This window comes from Coffea eugenioides, chromosome 2 (genome assembly GCF_003713205.1).
Source record: "Coffea eugenioides isolate CCC68of chromosome 2, Ceug_1.0, whole genome shotgun sequence".
Classification (NCBI taxonomy): domain Eukaryota; kingdom Viridiplantae; phylum Streptophyta; class Magnoliopsida; order Gentianales; family Rubiaceae; genus Coffea; species Coffea eugenioides.
In genome coordinates, this window is record NC_040036.1 from 3,958,786 (window position 1) to 3,977,824 (window position 19,039).

General features: G+C 36.9%; 1 protein-coding gene across 1 annotated transcript; it reads left to right on the forward strand.

Annotated features, from left to right (window-relative positions):
* Window positions 1-14,354: 14,354 nt before the first annotated feature.
* LOC113763535 lies at window positions 14,355-14,921 on the forward strand. Its single transcript, XM_027307367.1, has one exon. It carries the CDS (start codon window positions 14,355-14,357, stop codon window positions 14,919-14,921), a length of 567 nt encoding a protein of 188 aa, XP_027163168.1.
* The last annotated feature ends 4,118 nt before the right edge of the window (window positions 14,922-19,039 follow it).

The following is a 19,039-nucleotide window of genomic DNA, read 5'->3' on the forward strand; positions in this document are numbered from 1 at the left end:
GTCGCCACAAATTCCACAAAAAGTTTTGCACAAATCTTCCCAAGTGACAGCAGGCTCGGGTATTTATCCCACTAACCAAGTGAAGGCAGGCTTGGGTATTCATCTCACTGACCAAGTGACAGCAGGCTAGGGTATTCATCCCACTGACCAAGTATACCGTAGGTTCGGGTTTTTCATCCCACTGATGAGGTTACTATACCGCAGGCTCGGGTTTTCATCTCACTGATCTTTTATGCTTATACGTTTCGACCCACGACAGAATAACTGTAGGTAAGTATTTGGTGTCTACGTTTTTGTCTCGAGTTTCAGCGAAACTCAGACAAAGAGGGGCAAGCTGTAAACACCAAATGTTTTTAATTTATTTTATTTTATTCTATTTTATTTTGTATTAATAATTCTTATCTATTTTTACTTATTAATCTCATGGTTTTGTTTTTAGACATTTTTTTTAGCATTTTAGATACCAAATTTTTTAATTTAGCTTTATTTGTTATTATTTTCATTTTTATTGATTAAATGTATTTATTATTCATTTCTTGCTTAATTAGTCGCTTAATTTTTATTTTAAGACATTTTTAGTATTAAAATTTATCGAAAAAAGAAAAATTATTCACAAAAATATGCTTTAATCTTTTTAGATTCAATTTATGGAAATTTGTTGCAAATTAGCTTCAATTATAAATTAACGCTGTTTGTTTACTTAAATTAATTGAAATTTAGTTAAAAAAATAAAAGAAAAAATCATCAATCAAATTCAAAATTATTTTTAGCATTTTATTTGACTTTTGTTGCTTTTGTTTTTTTCCATTTGTTGTTAAGAGAATCATTTCCTTATTATTGTTGGTAATTAAGTTATATATTGAAAAAAAAAAAGGAAAAGGAAGAAGCAGCTCACGAACGCTATCAGAAGCAAAAAAAAGAAACAAAACAGCAGCGGCGATTTTCCAGTTTCTTCTCATCGGTTTTCTCACTTTTTTAGCTCCGTTGGATTGCTGTAGTACAAGCCATTTGGCTTTAATCTAGAAAACTCATTTGTCTTGGGCATCAAGAACCATCAAATGGTTCTAAAATCTGATGAAACAAGAGCTTCATCTCCATCGTCCACCCAAGGGTTGAGGGGTTTAAAAGGAAAGTTTGAGAGGAAGTAGATAGGGTGACGGCTGAGAGAGGTTTTGGAGGAGAGAAAAGATTTGGACGGCTAGAGGTGCAAGTGTGACAGCTGGAGAAGAAAAACCGAGAGAAAAGTTACGGGAAAGATAGGAAAGTTGGAGTGAAAGAAAAGTGAGATAGAGTGGGAGAGGGAGTCCGAAAGTAAGAGACAGAAGGAGAGGACTGAGAGAGCTGGAAAGAAAAAGCCTGACGGCTAGAAAATCCAGAAAAGCAAAAAAAAAAAAAAAAAAAAAAAAAAAAGCAAGAAGAACCAGAAAAGAGACCAGTGAAGAGCAAGAAAGGGGTTTCGTTCGAACGTTGGAGGATCCTGCACGTCTAGATCAAGCTGCGACGCAAGAGTAAACTTTTTTTCCCTTTAATTAGGATACCAGCATGTGTAAATCTTGAGTTTTTTCTTGTATCATGCCACTGTTGGATTCCAAATGATGATTTCTTGCTGTTCGTTGATTTCATCATCTGATTCTCTTGCGTCGTGGTAGTGCTAGAATGTTTGGATCAGTTTCCTAGCGTTTTACAGCCTAAAGCTGCTTTCTTTGGTTTTTTGTTTGCTCCCCTTTGCTGTTTGAAGGTTCTGTCTTTGCTTCCATGTTGACTGATGGGTTCTTCATACTGATCATATAAATAGTATAGCAACCCTTCCAGATTTTCATGCTCTTATGTAGAGCTCTTATGTCTAGAAGTCAGAATTACATGTTGGAAAGAAAAAAAAGAAAACTTTAAGAGTCTTGATATTGCGTCAGTTCTTGCTTGAATATATTAGAACCATTATGAAGGGCCGAGAGTGGCCACAAAAGTTGGAATTCTCTGCCTTTTTGCTGCAACAGGACTGAGAGCCGCTTGGATGCTAGAGCTCTTGGCTGTTTGAAGCTTGTAATTTCTTTGGTGTTCGATTGGTATGTTGTGTGCATGTGTGCCGCAAGTTCCTTGCTTTATGCCTTTGCTGCATTTTTATCTCCTGATGCATGATTGAAGCTGCTAATAATGAACGGTTGTATTGTGGTGATGTTAACAATGTTGATGAAGTTATAACATTTGGGGTTTGGGTAATGAATCAGTAGGTTTCTCTTGAGTGATCTCACGTGAGTATGTTTCGGATGAATGAAAAATTGCAGAAAGTTTCCAACTTTACATAGTTGTTATTCTGAAATTTCTTGGACATGTGTAGATAGGGATGGGTTTTATTTTAACTTGATTTCTTTTTAGGTAAAGAAACATGGGAAATTTTATCTTGATACATCAGTGGAAAGTTTGGTTTTGGTTCCTGATTCACGGTTGGTTGTTCTGCTTGCTTAACCTGTGTGATGTTTGCTGAGGTTGAACTTAAAAATACAGCAAAACTTCACGGGTTAGCCGTCTTTTGTTGTTGTCCATGCTACTTTAGTGTTTGGTTGTATAAGTTGCATGCTTTCTGTTAGTTTGGAGACTGTTTTGTGTAGCCTGTGAACTGGATAAAGTAAACCCAGAAGAGTTGCAGAAAAACAGAATTGTTGTCAAAGATTTGCTTGCTTGAATGTCGAGTTTCTGTGGTTTTGATGTTTGAGATCATAGTTTTGTCGTTTGGTTGAGAAGCTAACCGTGTTTGGATCAAAAAATTTACATCTAATGAACACCATAAGTGTAGCTAATCGTAGCTGGGAAACTGCAGAATTTTCTTTTCTCGCAAAAGATTCACATGTTCGTATGATGAGATTCTGTAATTCGGATGCATCAAAAATTTTGTATTTCCTCTTCATGGTTGAGCTTATCCCTGCCATATTTATGTTTGTTTGGTTTAGAAAGTGTCCAGTCAAAGTAGAAGAATGCTGAATGATCTTGTTCCTGAGTTTACGTTGCGTCGGGCTGAGTCTTGTGCATAAAAATTTGCTGCAACAAGCTCGAAGCTCTCGGCTTGTTGCAGCAGTACATGCGGACAGTCTTTCCTTCCCTTTGGTTGCTGATGTTTTGATTGTTTAAAGTGTTGATTTGTTAGCTATTTGATTGGGATACCGTTGTGCATGTGTGCCATGAGGTGGGGTGAATTCTCAGTTTATGATGGAAAAAAAAAAGAATTCTACAACGAGGGCGGTTCTTGGGTTTGTTTCCACAAAAGAGGGTCTTCGCATTCTGGAAATGCGAGCTCATTGAGCTCGCATTCTGAAAATGCGAGCTCACTGAGCTCGCATTCCCCGAATGCGAGCTCACATTGAGCTCGCATTCTCGCACTACATACCGCCAAGACCCATTTCGAAAAAAAAAGAAGACAAAAGTGAGTGGGAGAAGCAGAACGCAATATCGAAACATAGCTGCCGAACATCAAAACAAAGATTTCGGAATTGTCGAACAGCAAAACAAAGAAAACAAATAACATGCACTTCATAAAAATAACTTATATAATTTTTTTAAATAACATTGCGTTATGAAATTTCTAAAATTACAGTTGAAATTGTAACAGATATTAATGACTATTAACTATTAGATTCTTATAACTAAAATTCGTCGGTGTCAACAAATAAATACGATTCATTAATAACAAAGGAAAATTAGAATTTGATAACAAAAATTTATTTGATAAAAAAGGAAAAAAAGTTAGTATTTTATTCATAAAATATAGTCAATACCTTACATGTTAACAATTTCATTCTATTTTTTCATTGATATATGAAATAGAAAGAACTATGCATGTATACTTTTTCCACCATTTAAATGTATTATAATAAAATAACGTATTTTCAACCGTACAATTACCAATTTTTTTTAATATAAAAGAAATATGATTTTTTTTAGAACACATATTTGATGACTTTAGGCACGTGCAAGTTTTAAAATAAAAAAATTTATTCCTCTGCTAATTACAGATTTTAAATAACATTTCTTTAACATTTCTCCGAATTATAAGATTTTAGTAGAGCTTTTAAAATAAGATTTTACTACCGACAGCATTTTAGTAAAGGCAAATTCTACAAAACAAACAACATTTTCTGAAAAAGATACATTTTGGTGGGAGCTCGTAAATTTCATTTTAAATTTTTTTTCTAGCAAGTTTGAATTTAATTTTCTGAAAGTCATACTTATAAATGCGAAATCTAACAAAAAAATTAAATACAATTTTTGGAGGTCAAATTTATCAAATGCGAGCTATTTGAAAAATTTTATTTAGCTCTTACTATTTTCTGGAAAAAATTTAATGAGAGCCCAAAAAAAAAAAAAAAAAATATCAGGGTGAGCTCTATTGAGCTCGCATTCGTGGAATGCGAGCTCAATAAGCAGAGCTCGCATTTTGCGAATGCGAGCTCAGCAGAGCTTGCATTCGCAAAATGCGAAGACCCCCCCTACGGAATACCCAATCAAAATCACCCCTTTTGTAGAATTTTTTTAAAATTCATCACAAAATTAGAAATTTCTCCATGAGGTGAAGTATTAATTTGGAGTAGACTTCCACTGCAACATAGCACTTCCAGTTGCAGATCATCTTTTGTTCCACAGTGTTGTTTGTAATTCGTAGTTGGCTATCATATTAGTTTGTGTCTATCTGGTAAGACGTGGTATATGTGAAGCAACCTTCATCACATTGAACAAACTCAAATGATCAACTGCAAACAGAAGTTTAAGCTTTAGAGAATTTTTCCTACATGCTTGATCTCACCTGTTTGGTTGTGTCTGGAACTTTATCTTCTCTCAAGTTTCTTCAGAACTTATTTGTATATTTGGTTTGTTGTGCATAATAAACCTTCTTGTTGACATTTCTACAATCATCTTGTGACCATCATCTGAGTCTGCAGCTGCATAAAGATCTGGCTGGGATTGAAATATGATATTAGATTGGCATTTCACTTGGCTGATTTAACATTTTCTTACATATAAAATTGTGTTTCATCTCATGTCTGGCTCTTCCAAATGGATTTGAACATTATTAATAGACTCATCATGCAATTGGTCAATTGGCTCTGCTTTTATTAGTCAAAAGTTTGTTCCTTAAAAGCTGCTGCATTTTTTTTGCTATTTTCTTTTCTTCCGCAACAGCCCACAAATGAGTTTTGTCATCTAACTAGCTTGTTAATCTTATGTTGGAAGGAGGAATTGAATAAGTGGTGTTGAGTTTGCATGTTTGGAGTCTACAAAATACTTGAATTAGGATCAAATATCTGTTGCAAATCAATGTCAGGTTGCCGAACCATTTTCTTTGCATGAATGTTTTCTTCCAGAATTTTGCATGATATCTTTCTAAGTCTCTTTTGTTTGTTTAAATTGCGATAGTTATGTAATTGTTGCTTAGTGTAAAGTTGTGGTGATAAGTTGAAAAATATCTAATCAAAGTTGTGTACTTGAACTGGAAATCTAAAGTTTGAAAACAAAATGCAGCTGGCCTCATTTTCGGTAATAGCCAAAGTGTTGCAGAAGCTTGTTTCTTAGCTTTTGCATGGAGCTTGCATGGAAAAAATGTTTTCAAGAATTGCATTTCAACCCTTTGATTTTTGGTTAATGCAACTTTAGCCCAAATAATTGAATAATTTAATCGATTTGTCCCCCTAACATGTCATTCTTCTTTGATATGATTTAATGTGATTTTTGGGTAGAATATGCATGAGTTTTTAGGATGAATTTGAGGTTTAATAGTAGTTGATAAATTTATAATTATATTTTAGATTTTTAGTGGAATTTTGGGAATTTGTTGTTTAAATATAATAAATAGGTTTCATTTCCTCTTTTGTCAAGTTTTAGCATTTGAATTTGATAAATCCCATCTTAAGCCATTAATCTTAGTATTTCATTTTAAACTTTCAAAATCTTTAAATTATCTTAATTAGGTCTTCGTTTGTTTTAATTTCTTACACATGGATAACTTCATTTCGTGGTTAATTTTTATTTCATGTTTAATTTTCATTCCTTGTTTAATTTTCGTTTCATGTAATTAATTGTTAATTAAAATAATGCCTTGACCCTTTTATTATTTTGGAGGATAAATAAGTAAATTCGTGTCATTAGGGCCCCAACTCAAGGGAGGTACACCCTATCCCTTATTTTCACTTTATATGACCCTATGTATCTATGTAACTTTATATGCTTAATTGTATTTCTTTTAAATGTTTTTATTTAATTTATTTATTTGCTTTATTTGTTTAAATTTTCAATATTTATTTTAGTTTCATTTTGATTATTTAAAAAGCATTTAAATGCCAAGTTGTAATAGTTAGGTTTACTTTACTTCATTTTATTTCACATTCCCCTTTTAGATTGTAGGAGCCCCCCCTCAAATGTAATAGTTAGGGTATATTTGCTTTATATTTGCCTGTGTTTTTGCATGTTTATGTGCTATATGTTACCGTTTTCTTAAGACCTTGCATCTAGATATCATGATTATGTGTTATGTGTTTATGTGATATTATATGTTTACATGTTTTTATTAAGTTTTACATGATTAATTTAGTTATAATTAATGTGTAACGTGATATCACACTAGTCCAACGCTAGTTGTGGTTCTCTTGTCCGATTTCTCACTAGTCCAATGCTAGTGAGAAAGTAGAAATATGGGCTAGTCCAACGCTAGACCCTTAGGAGCCCTTCGAGCGTTAGATCATGATTGTGTGATAAAAACACTCCATCTCATGCATATTCTAGGGTTTTTTTTATCATTTTTTGCATGTTCTCCTTTATACTTATATTCCTCATCCCATAATTTCCCCCTCATATATATGAATACTCCCCCTTATATGTATTTTTCCCCATATTCCCCTTATGTACATATCCCTTATTCCTTAATATTCCCCTTATACATAAAACCCTTATCCCATACTCCCCCTTATATGTATTTTTTCCATATTACCTTTATACACAAATCCCTTATCCCACATTCCCCTTATATATACCCCCTATCACATATTCCCTTTTATATCCATATCCCTTATTTTTATATTTTCCTTTATATAATCCTATGTATGAGACATAGCATTAGATTTGCATTTCATATAGGAAAAAATTAGAGAGACTAGGTTAAATCATTTGCTTGATTAGATTAGGAAATAATCCCTTAAGTATGGGATATGGACGAGTTTGGCTTTCTAAACTTAGTACGCTCGTATTCCCTCTATTAAAGGGAAAATTGAGCCACGAACATTAGTCCCCCGTACCAACATGATGCATTCCTTTAGGACATGTATATTTGTATAATTATGATTATTTTTATTATTTTCCTTTTCTTTTCTTAGAGTCTCATATTTTTACATTATTCGTTACCTCTTCAAAGAGTGACTCTTGGGCATCACAATTAATGTGATTGGGTACCAAGTAAGCTTTGAAGATACATTTCCTCTCCCCAATATCATCCTAGGTCTAGGGTTTGTATTCATATAGTACATCCAAATGTGATAAATTTTTAGGTTAAAATAAGAAAATTCTTGACTAAATCACGCAATTAGCCTTGGCTAGGTCGAAAGGGTGCCTCGGATATTTTTATCCTTGCCTTTCCTTTCTTCAAATGTGACTCCCGAACCTTTTTCTTTGATTTACGTAGACTTTGAGTCATTTAAAAAGGGTTTTCCTATTTTTTTCTTCAAAAAAATTCATTTTTAGGTGACTTGGTACACCTTAACTTAATATCAAGTGGCGACTCCGATTTTTTATTCAAAAATCCTTTTTAAACTATAATCTGGGCCCAAATCGTCACACTTTTAAACCCCATTTAGGCCCATTTTCTTTTTAAATCAAAAACCATTTTTCAATCAAAAATTGAACTAAAATTCACTACTTTTTAAACCATATTTATCTATTTTTCTTTCTTTTCAAAAAGAATGGGGCGCGATAGTTGGCGACTCCATTGGGGATGAACAAAAGTAGTAATTGCAAATATCGCTACCCGAAGAAGCCCCATCATCACCAGATCATGTAGTCAAGCTTCAAGAGAAAGTGTAACCATGAGTACCCATCCAGAATCATCTGATAGGCCCGCAACGACATCACCAATTGACTTGGCGAATCTGGGAGCTCAATTGATCGAAGTCCTAAACCGATTTAATGAGTTAAGCATTGAAATGATGGCCCAACGGCGCGTGATCGATCAATTGGTCGCTGGTGGTGCTAGCGGTGAACAACATGAACCCTTACCTCCTGGCCAACCTGAATCTCAACCAATACTCCTATCCTATACTCAAACTGCTGTTACTTCACAAGTCATAAACCCACCTGAAGAAGCCTTTACTTATCCCACTCATGACCCACCACCTACTTATGCACCTAACATCCAAATTAACCCTCCTCATGCCCAATTCCCCAGAATTATCAATTAATTACTATGAGCATGTCATTCGAATCTCAAGGACCACATTATTACTCCACCGCTGAGCCATTCACCCTAGATACTGCCGCCCAAGGGAAAGTTGAAGCTGGGGAGTCATCCGCGCCAGTGGATAAAAATTTGCTAAAGAGATTGGATCGGTTTGAAGAGTTTATAAGGAAAAGCCAAGGTTTGATCAAGCAAGGAGGTCTGGACTACAACGAGTTGTGCTTATTTCCGGATATGCAATTGCCAGTGGGTTTCAAAGCACCCAAATTTACCAAGTACGACGGAACTGGCAATCCCAAGACACACCTTCGAATGTTTGCAAACAAATTAGGGAAGCCGATAGACGATGAGAATCTACCTGTGCATTTATTTCCCAAGAGTCTAAAAGGCGACGCGTTGGATTGGTATTCCAATTTGAAACCTGAGGATATGAGGACTTGGATGGATTTGTCAACCGCTTTTGTGAGGCAGTATGAGTATAATTGTGAGCTCACTCCGACGAGGACCGCATTGGAGGGGACTAAGAGGAAACCATCGAAGGACCACAAGACATATGCGAAGAGGTGGAGAAAATTGGCCGCTAAGGTGGAGCCTCCCATGATAGAAAATGAGATTATTCGCACATTTATCAAAACTCATGACTCGCCTTACTTTGAAGAGATTTTTCGAATGACTCGATGTTCCTTTGCTGAGATTGTCAATAAATTGGAAGAATATGACGAGTTTATGAGAGCAGGAAAATTGTTAATGTTTCAATTTTAAAGTCGCAGTTGGAAGCTATACAAAACCAAAGCAGCAGCAGTAAGAAGTCTCAATTCAAGAAGAAAGACGAGGAAGCTTCTTTTGTCTGGAACCAAGGCTCTTCTTCCCGGCCTAGATACCAATAAAATTCTGCCTACTCACCGCGTTACTCATACCAACCACGCCTTCAACTTGTTTACACTACCACAATCAACCACCTTCGACCTCAACCAAATTACCCAAACACACCGCTAACACCATTTCACATTTCCCCACCAAACTTTCAAATTAGACCTCGCCCACCTTATAACCCAAGACCTATTCTACCCCCTAACCCCAACCACCAATAGCAACAAACCAGTGACACCCAAAATCCAACCCCATACCGAACCTTCACCAATCTAGGTCGGTCTGTTGACCAATTATATGAGCAATTGAAAGCTACTTGAAAAATTAGTACAATACCTCCGAAAACCTATCCTAAAGGGTTTCCTATAGGTTACGATCCTTAGTCGTTTTGTGCCTACCATTCGGGAGCCCCTGGACATTCAACTGCCAATTGCTGGGCATTTAAGCACAAAATTCAAGATATGATTGAGGTCGGAGATATGATTCTGAGAAGGAGGGATAAACAAAGCCGAGTGTTAGCAACAATCCTCTTCCTACGCACAAGGATGCCGTGGGAGTTATTACCATCGATGAGGAGATTAGGGAACCTACACAATTCATTGTAGATGAAGTCGAGATAATGGAAGTCATCAGAGAACCATTCATACTGGAAGAGGAAACCTATGAAGTCAAGGAAAATACTGATCCTTTTATTCTGGAGGTGATACCTTTCGAATGTGAGTTTTTGGAGCTTGTGGTACTTGAATTGCTTGAGCAAGCTCCTATTCTTAACCTACAAGAGGTCCCATGGAATTATAGCGAGCCTACGCTACTAATTGGAGGAGAAAAGGTGCTCAAGAAGGAAGTGGATGCCATTACTAGATCTGGAAGAGTTGTAGGTGAGCCCGCAATTGATGAATCCTCAAAAGAGAAAGAAAGTGCCGTTTCAACAAAACCAACTGTGACTGATGAAGAGACTTTTAATTTCCTTAAGATGTTGAAAAAAGTGAGTATAAGGTGGTCGAACAATTGGACAAAACGCCCGCTCAAATTTCCATATTGAATCTGCTATTAACCTCGGAACTCCACAGGAGGCTCTGCTCAAGGTGTTAAATGAGGCTCAAGTGCCTAAAAACATTCCTGTTGACAAATTCGCTCATGTAGTCGAGCATGTCTTGGCTTCAAATCAAAGTTCTTTTTCTGATGAAGATTTGACTTCGGAGGGGATTGGACACAACAAGGCCTTGAATGTCTCAATTCGTTGTAATGGAAAGTTATTGTCGAGAGTCTTGATAGACAATGGATCTGCTCTTAATATCTGTCCTTGGAACACTTTGGTTAAGTTGGGATTTCAGGAAGCTAAACTTCGGACGTCTGCCACTGTGGTGAGAGGATTTCATGGTGCAAAAAGGGAATCAATGGGAGAAGTAGATGTAGTGCTAGAAATCGGACCTGCCCAGTTTCAAGTTATGTACCAAGTTATGGACTTCTCGAGTGTTTATAATATTCTTCTCGGACGGCCTTGGATTCACACTTCAGGTGCTGTACCTTTTTCGCTCCATCAGATGTTGAGATTTGTGGTGAATGGCCAATTGATTACGGTATTTGCTGAGGAAGATTTCACTATGGTCGTCAATCCTACATTAGAAGAGGGAAGTGATAGAAAAACTCTGGTTTCTCCTCACCATGTGGCTGATATTGTTTCAGTAGGTTGGGGATCTAAGGCAATGGTGGAAATGAATTTACTCGAAGCCAGTGTTATGATGACTAAAGAGATGATTCGAGAAGGATATGAGATAGGCAAGGGTCTCGGGCGTAGCTTACAAGGAGTTTTGGGACCAATAGAACTTCAAGGAAAGAAGGACACCTTCGAATTAGGGTTTCAACCTACTGCCAAGGATAAGAAAGAAATGATGAATCGCAAAAGGACGGAGAAGGAAGGAAAGCAACTTATCCTGAGTATCCCACCGTTGTACTGTACTTTTCCTTATCCGTCAGAAGTAATTAGATCTGAAATGGATCCAATTGAGTAAGTGGATGTTAGATTGTCTAACTTATTTGTGGGGGTTACTTCTGAGGGGGAGCCGTTGGAGGACCCAGAATTTCCAGAGGTGTCTATTGAAGCAATGAAGAACTGGACCAGTGATCTCCTTTCCTCCCGAAGGGAATTTCGATGGCCAAAAATAAAACACATAGACCCTTTGGATATCACTATTCTGGAATTTGATGATTGCAATCTCAATATCTCTCACGAATTTGAAATTTTGGAATTAGAAATTCAAGACGAGAGCGATAACGAGGAAGAATCTGAGTCTTTATTAAAGAATCTTAAACAATAAGAAGAGAGATCCAAACCGAACTTAGAAGAAATAGAAGTTATTAATATTGGTACTGAGACTGAAGTTAAGGAGATAAAAATTAGCATTCATTTGAATAAAAAACAGAGAAAATAGATGATTGAGTTTTTGACCATATTCCAAGATGTGTTTGCCTGGTCCTATGATGATATGCCTGAAATTTCAACAGATATAGTGGTCCATCGATTGCCTACTGATCCAAATTTTCCACCAGTGAAGCAAAAACCTCGCAAGTTTAAGCCAGATATGAGCCTTAAAATTAAGGAACAAATCGAGAAATAGCTCAATGCAAGAATCATCATAGTGTCTCATTATCCCATTTGGCTTTCAAATCCTGTACCTGTTCCAAAGAAAAATGGAGAAGTGCGAGTCTGTGTCGATTACAGGGAACTTAATAAAGCCAGCCTGAAAGACGATTTTTCGTTGCCAAACATTCATATTCTTTTGAACAATACCGCAGGACATGAGATTGAATCATTTGCTGATTGTTTTGCCGGATATCACCAGATCTTAATGACAGAGAAAGATAGAGAGAAAATTGCTTTTATCACGCCATGGGGGACATTTTGTTACCGAGTAATGCTGTTCAGATTAAAAAATACTGCAGCCACTTACCAAAGGACCATGACCACCCTATTCCATGATATGATTCATAAGGAGATGGAGGTTTATGTGGACGACATCATTATCAAATCCAAGAGGGCGGAGGATCATTTGATTGATTTGGAAAGGTTATTTGAAAGATTGAGAAGATATGACTTGAAACTAAACCATGCGAAGTGTGCATTTGGAGCCCCGGCTGGAAAGTTATGGGGATTCATTGTCAGTAAGAAGGGTATTGAAATAGATCCGACAAAAATTAAAGCCATTCGTGAAATGCCAGTACCAAAAACACAGAAGAACGTGAAGAGTTTCTTAGGAAAGATTAACTTTATTGGGAGATTCATCACCCAGTTGACCCACACGTGTGAACCTTTGTTCAAATTATTGAAGAAAAATGTGCCATTGCATTGGAGTGAAGAGTGCCAGCAGTCGTTTGATAAGATTAAGGACTACTTGTTGCACCCCCCGATCTTATTGCCACCCAAGTCGGGTCGACCATTGATTATGTACTTGTCTATGCTCGATGAGACTGTGGGATGTGTTTTAGGGCAACATGACGATTCTGGAAAGAGGGAACAAGCCATTTATTATCTTAGTAAAAAATTCACACCTTATGAGGCAAAATACACATTTCTTGAAAAGAGTTGCTGTGCATTGGCCTGGGCAGCTCAGAGGCTCAGGCATTATTTGTTTATCCACACTACTTACCTTGTCCCTCGTTCAGACCCTTTGAAGTACTTAATGGAGAAATCGATGCCAATCGGACGCATGGCTAAATGGCAAATGATCCTTTCTGAGTTCGACATCATTTTCACCACATAGAAGGCAATCAAGGGGCAAGCTATAGCAGATCACCTGGCTGAAAATCCAAGGAAGGATGACTATCAACCATTTCATACTTATTTTCCAGATAAGGAGGTCCTGTTTGTTGGTACAGCGGAAGACATGAATGAAAAATGTTCTGAATGGAGGCTATTATTTGATGGTGCATCAAATTCCTTCGGAGTCGGTATTGGAGCTGTTCTAGTATCGCCTGAAGGGAAGCATTATCCTGGTTCCGCTAAACTATAATTTTTCTGTGCTAATAATATGGCTGAATACGAAGTTTGTATTTTTGGGTTAAAAATGGCTTTGGAAATGGAGATTAAGGACTTGATAGTGTTCAGTGATTCCGATTTGCTTGTACATCGGACTCTCAAAGAGTGGATCACTCCGGATTCAAAGATCTTGCCTTATCACTGCAGTTTACTGGATTTGGCGAACAAACTTAGGAGTTTGGAGTTCAGGCATATTCCACGTGCCAGAAATGTCTTTGCTGATGTTTTGACCATTTTATCTTCTATGATTCAACATCCAGACGAGTTGGTGATCGAACCTATCTAGATTCATTTACACAAAAAACCTGCTCATTGCCTAGTTGTGGAAAAATCTCCCGATGGCCGTCCCTGGTACAGTGATATCAAGGAATTTCTCAAGACGGGGTCCTATCCTCCTGGGGCCGACACGACTACCAAAAGCTTCTTGCGCAGATTATCATCTAAATTTTTCTTAAATGGAAAAGTGGTATACAAAAAGACATCAGACTCGGGCCTTCTGAGGTGTGTTGATGAAGATGAAGCAGAATATTTGATGAAAGAAGTGCATAGTGGTGTGTGCAGATCACATATGAATGGCCATTTATTAGCAAAGAAAATCATGAGGACCGGATTTTTTGGCTTACTATGGAGCATGATTGTATAGTTTTTGTTAGGAAATGTATCAAATGTCAATTGCATAGAGATGTTATGTTTACTCCCCCTACAGAAAGTATAACTGCTCCCTGGCCATGCTCAATGTGGGGTATGGATGCGATTGGAGCCATTGACCCTCCCGCTTCAAATGGACATTGATTTATCCTGGTGGCAATAGAATATTTCACCAAGTGGGTCGAAGCTGAGTCTTACAAGCATGTGACTAAAAAGGTGGTGACAGACTTTCTAAGGAAGCACATCATTTATTGTTTTGGTGTACCAGAGATGTTGATCATCGATAATGCCAAGAATCTCAACAATGATATGGTGGATGGGCTGCGCGAACAGTTCAAAATCAAGCATCGAAATTCCTCTTTTTATAGATCATAGATGAATGGAGCTGTTGAGGCTGCGAATAAGAATTTGAAGAAGATAATTCAAAAAATGACTGAAAGACACCGTGATTGGCACGAGAAACTCCCCTATGCATTAATGGCATATATAACAGCTATTCGGACTTCTACTGGGGCCACTCCCTACAACCTCATGTATGGAATGGAAGAGGTATTGCCAGCTGAGGTCGAAATCCCTTCTTTGCACATTTTAATGGAGGTCAAACTGGATGAAACTGATTGGATTAAACAACGTCATGAGCAGTTGTCTTTAATCAATGAGAAGAGGTTAAATGCCATTTGTCATGGTCAATGCTATCAAAGGAGGGTGGCCCGTGCTTACAACAAGAAAGTCAGACCACGGATATTCGCAGAAGGAGATAAAGTGTTGAAACATATTTTGCCAGTACAAGAGGAAGCTAAGGGAAAGTTTGCACCAAATTGGCAAGGCACTTTTATTGTCCTGAAAGTTTTGCCCGGTGGAGCTCTCATTCTCGCAGAAATGGGTGGGCAAGTGTTCCCTCAACCGATCAATTCGGATATGTGTAAGAAATTTTTCATATGATAAATGGAATTTTCCTTTTAGGGTTAATATAAAGAATGGAATGAAAAGTCAGGCCTTCTTTCTTTCCAATCAAACATTCTATCTCTAGTCATCCTTTTTTGAGCTTTCAAAATTAATTATTTCGGTTGGCAACCCCTGAGGATCGCAAACTCCACACTGGGACAAATTTTGAGTTGAAAAGGTTGAAAAAGAAAGAAAGAAAAAAGAGGTTTCAAAAGGTAAAAGTGATAGAGGAACAAAATGAAGAGAAAATTAAAGAAAAAAAGAAGAAAAACCTTGATTAAGAATAAATTGGGGCAATTATTAGTAGGATTATTTTGAAGATACGATCTCAGGATATCTAAACATTTATAAAATCTGCCTTCAAGCCTTAACCTTTTTCTTAACACCCTACCAGACCCCATTACAAAAACCTAAAGTCCTAGCTTCTGTTCTTTATATTGTCTTTTCAGGAGAATTTCTAATCAAATGGCACATGATGTCAAAAACACCTTCACCTATTTCGCAAGGGAAGGATTGTTATATTGATGCCATTATTTCTTAAAACATATTTCTGAATTAATATGGACGATAGACAAGATTTATTTGTTAGGTGAAAACCCGCAAGGGCACTTTTAAAAAAAGAAAAGAAAAAGAAAAGGAAAAGAAAGTGAAAAAAGAGAAAAAAAGAAAAATAAAGGGGTGGGAGCAACCTTAGTGAAAACCCGAAAGGACACTGAGGTACAGTTTTATAAGGAAAAGTGAGTTGGATCTGAAAAGCTGGTGACTTAGTTCATTGGAATGTCTCCTCACATTGTGGTTCTGTTGTCAAGCATTGAACTCCGGATGGATGATATCCAAAGGGTCAAATGTAGCATTTAATTCGAGAACCAAAGTGTTCAGTTTATCAAACACAAACCTTTGAATTTGAGTACACAAGTTTATTTATTTGAAATGATTTTTCGTTTAATAAAAGTAGATGGTTGTGTTTATATTATTAGAATTTTCATCATTATGTGCAATTAGAATATTTTTTCATGTGTTTCATGGTCCCATTTGTCTCTTGCGTTTTATCAAATGGCAATCCCTATGATTTATCGAAACTAAGGGTATATCAAATGACATGTTTGGTTTAACTACAAGAAATTATGGAAACTTGATATTCTTCGCAGAGCAAGGTTGAAGTACCCGCTAAATCAAATAAGAAGTCCAAATACTCATGTTTACACATTTCTTGAAGAAGGGGTTGATCGGATGATGGCGGCATTATCTATCATTATTTCATTTCTTGCAGGTACAATATGTGAGGACTCGCAAATTCCTTATATTTTTCTCAAAAATGCCCTTTTATTTAGAAATTATTCATTTATTATAGCCCTACTACCCAGTAATTCCATAATAAGTGCAAATGAATCTAGAAAGTAGGGTTTCACTTTTCAGTTTCAAGATTGGAGCAAAATTAGGGTTTTCGCGATTTTTCGCCGGATGATTTTTCGGTACGAAGCAAGGATCAAATTTGGTGATTAAAAGTGACTTTTAGGTGAGAAATAATATGTGATTAGGAGCAATGATATAAGGTTAGTGAATAGGAAGTAAAAACCCTAATACGTCCGATTTAAGGAAAAACGATGCGAACCGACGGGTACCGTGCACTACCGATTTAACGCACCACTGGACCACCACTTTCTTACCACATGAGCTCATTGATATTTGAGCAAAATATTCCCTCATTTCCAGCTGCCTTTGACCGAAATTTGTGGCCAAAAATGCAAAGAGAAGAAAGAGAAAATTTTGTGGTTGTGGTTGATCCAAATGTTGGCAAAACTTGTGGCTTAGATTAATCCTAATCTCTTGTCTTTTTTAACTCCCTAAGAACAGCCTTTCTTCTTCATTTTTTTCTGCTCCATAGCCGAGACAAGAGAGAGAGAGAGAAAGACAAAGAGAGTTCATCTTGTTCTTCTCCAAATCTTGAAAAGTTTCTTCTATTCGCGCAAATCTACTCCGATTAAGTTGTTATCTAGCACAAGGGCTACCTACCGGTGTAATTTTCTTGAGGAACAAAGGCCTTAAACACTTGTTTCTAGTCTCCTTGGAAAGGTATACATGCTAGAACCTTGACTCTCCGATTAAATTCGCGATTAGTTGCTAAATATGTCACATATTGTTGAATTATTGATGTATGTGGTGAAATAGAGGCTTAGATCATGATTTTCCATTTTTATTGAAATTTTTACAGCTTTCCTATCATTTTTCTAGTGCTTAAAAATTGGGGCTTTGATGTTTATAATCTGATATGGGAAGTTAAGGTAGTGAAGCAAGCTAAAAATAAGGAAATTAGCAATTGATTGCAAGAATCCCAGATTTCTGGAAAATTTCAGTTCAGTTCTGCCCGGTTTTAGTACTCATAGTTAGAGGTCGAATTAGGCTTGGCCTAAAACATGAAAGTTGTATAGAATGGTACTTTATAGTTGCCTACAAAATTTCAGCTCAATCGGAGTAATGTATCCTGTGAAAAGACCGAAATACCCCTGCTGCCCTGTTTCTACCCGAACTTGATAATTGCCTCTGTAATTGGTTAATTTGGCTGGAAAATTAGGTAAATACAAAGGGCGTGCTGCCCAAATTTTCGCTCGAGGGCTAAGTTTCTATTTGAATTTGTATATTTTCATTTGGCAAATGCTATGACCGTTTTACCATTCCAAAACATGATACCTCTTCGATTTGAAACGCCAAATGTTTACTTACTCCGTACCCAAAATATAGAAGTATGAGTTAGGGTTTTATCGGCCACAAGTGAACTACTTTCAAGTACGATTTTAAAAGTCCTCCTTTTGCATATGATTTTCATCAAAGCCCTTGTTATATAACCTCTACTTGAATATATGGTGACTTTTAGTCATACAAACGATTCTTTGCGATTCCGAAGGAATATTTTCTTAGCCTATCTATTCGTCTTTTGATTTTGTCGTGGTCAAATGTTTTCCGTTGGAATTCTATAAGCCTTTTGAGCTTGGTTTTGCGATTGATTTTGAAACCCTAGTTATTTTCATCCTTGGGTCCAAACAACCCTCTTTTTTACTTGAAAGTCATCTTTACACGTTTTACTCCTAATTAGTCGGGTTTCTTCGTTTCCCCTTAAATGTTTTGCTCGATAAACTGTAATATGTTCTCTTGTTCAATTTTAGGTTTCATTGGTGACTAAGGGTAATATCCGGAAGGATATTTTGCACGTTATTTTGCATAACTAGGTGAGTGTTCCTTGTTTGCTATATTTTCTTGACTTCATGACTTGTATGATTGTTTGATAACGTGTTAAGTGCTTTCAATGATTTCCAAAACGAGTTTTCTAGGCGGGTGTGTACTTTATCGCACCCGACCTAAAGAAATGTGAAATTCTCAAAGATTGAATGATTGGAACATTACTTGTGCATGAATGTAAGCCTTTTGGCTAAAATGGGCCCTGCCCTTCGTTACCGATCGACTCGAGCCAGAAACGGATTCGGTCGGGCGATATGGTGATCTTGGGTGAATTTGGTATACTCGAGTATTACCTTGTAGTCCGGCCACGTCCGGATGGGTGGAGTCCGGCCAACGTCCGGATGGGGATGAATGAACGAACGAAGGCACGAGGGTTTTATTTCTCAAAAAGAAAATTTTCAAATAATTGGAGGAATAAGGGGAAATGTCAGGGGAACGAACGAACGAACGAATAGCTCCATGTGAGCTCGTATCCTTTTAATGAATGTGTTACTATCGCTTTCCGTTGTAAATATTTCTTAACTTATTGATACTCCATGTTTAATGTATTGAATTGACTATCTGATTATGTGTTCGGAACCTCACTGAGCTTTTAGCTCACCCCTTTAGTTTTGTTTTCTTTAACAGGGGACGGCGAGCAGGATGAGAGCATAGACTAGCCAGTCTAGTTCTTTTGTTTCTTTTGTAGTGGTTCTCGCCTAGTGCTTGGCACGGACTGGACGTATGAAAGATTGAGAACCTTTGTATATTCGATCTTTATACTCCCTTTTGGGATAGCAATGTATATAAGTTTCGCTTTAAGTTTGGATCGCTGCCCTATTTATTCTTGTGATTTATTCCGATTTTAATTGAGGACTGTAGTGAACGACTGAGTCCCGGCG

Bases quoted from the DNA above. Each gene is read 5' to 3' on its own strand.
- LOC113763535 (XM_027307367.1), top strand. From the start codon at position 14,355: ATGAATGGAGCTGTTGAGGCTGCGAATAAGAATTTGAAGAAGATAATT.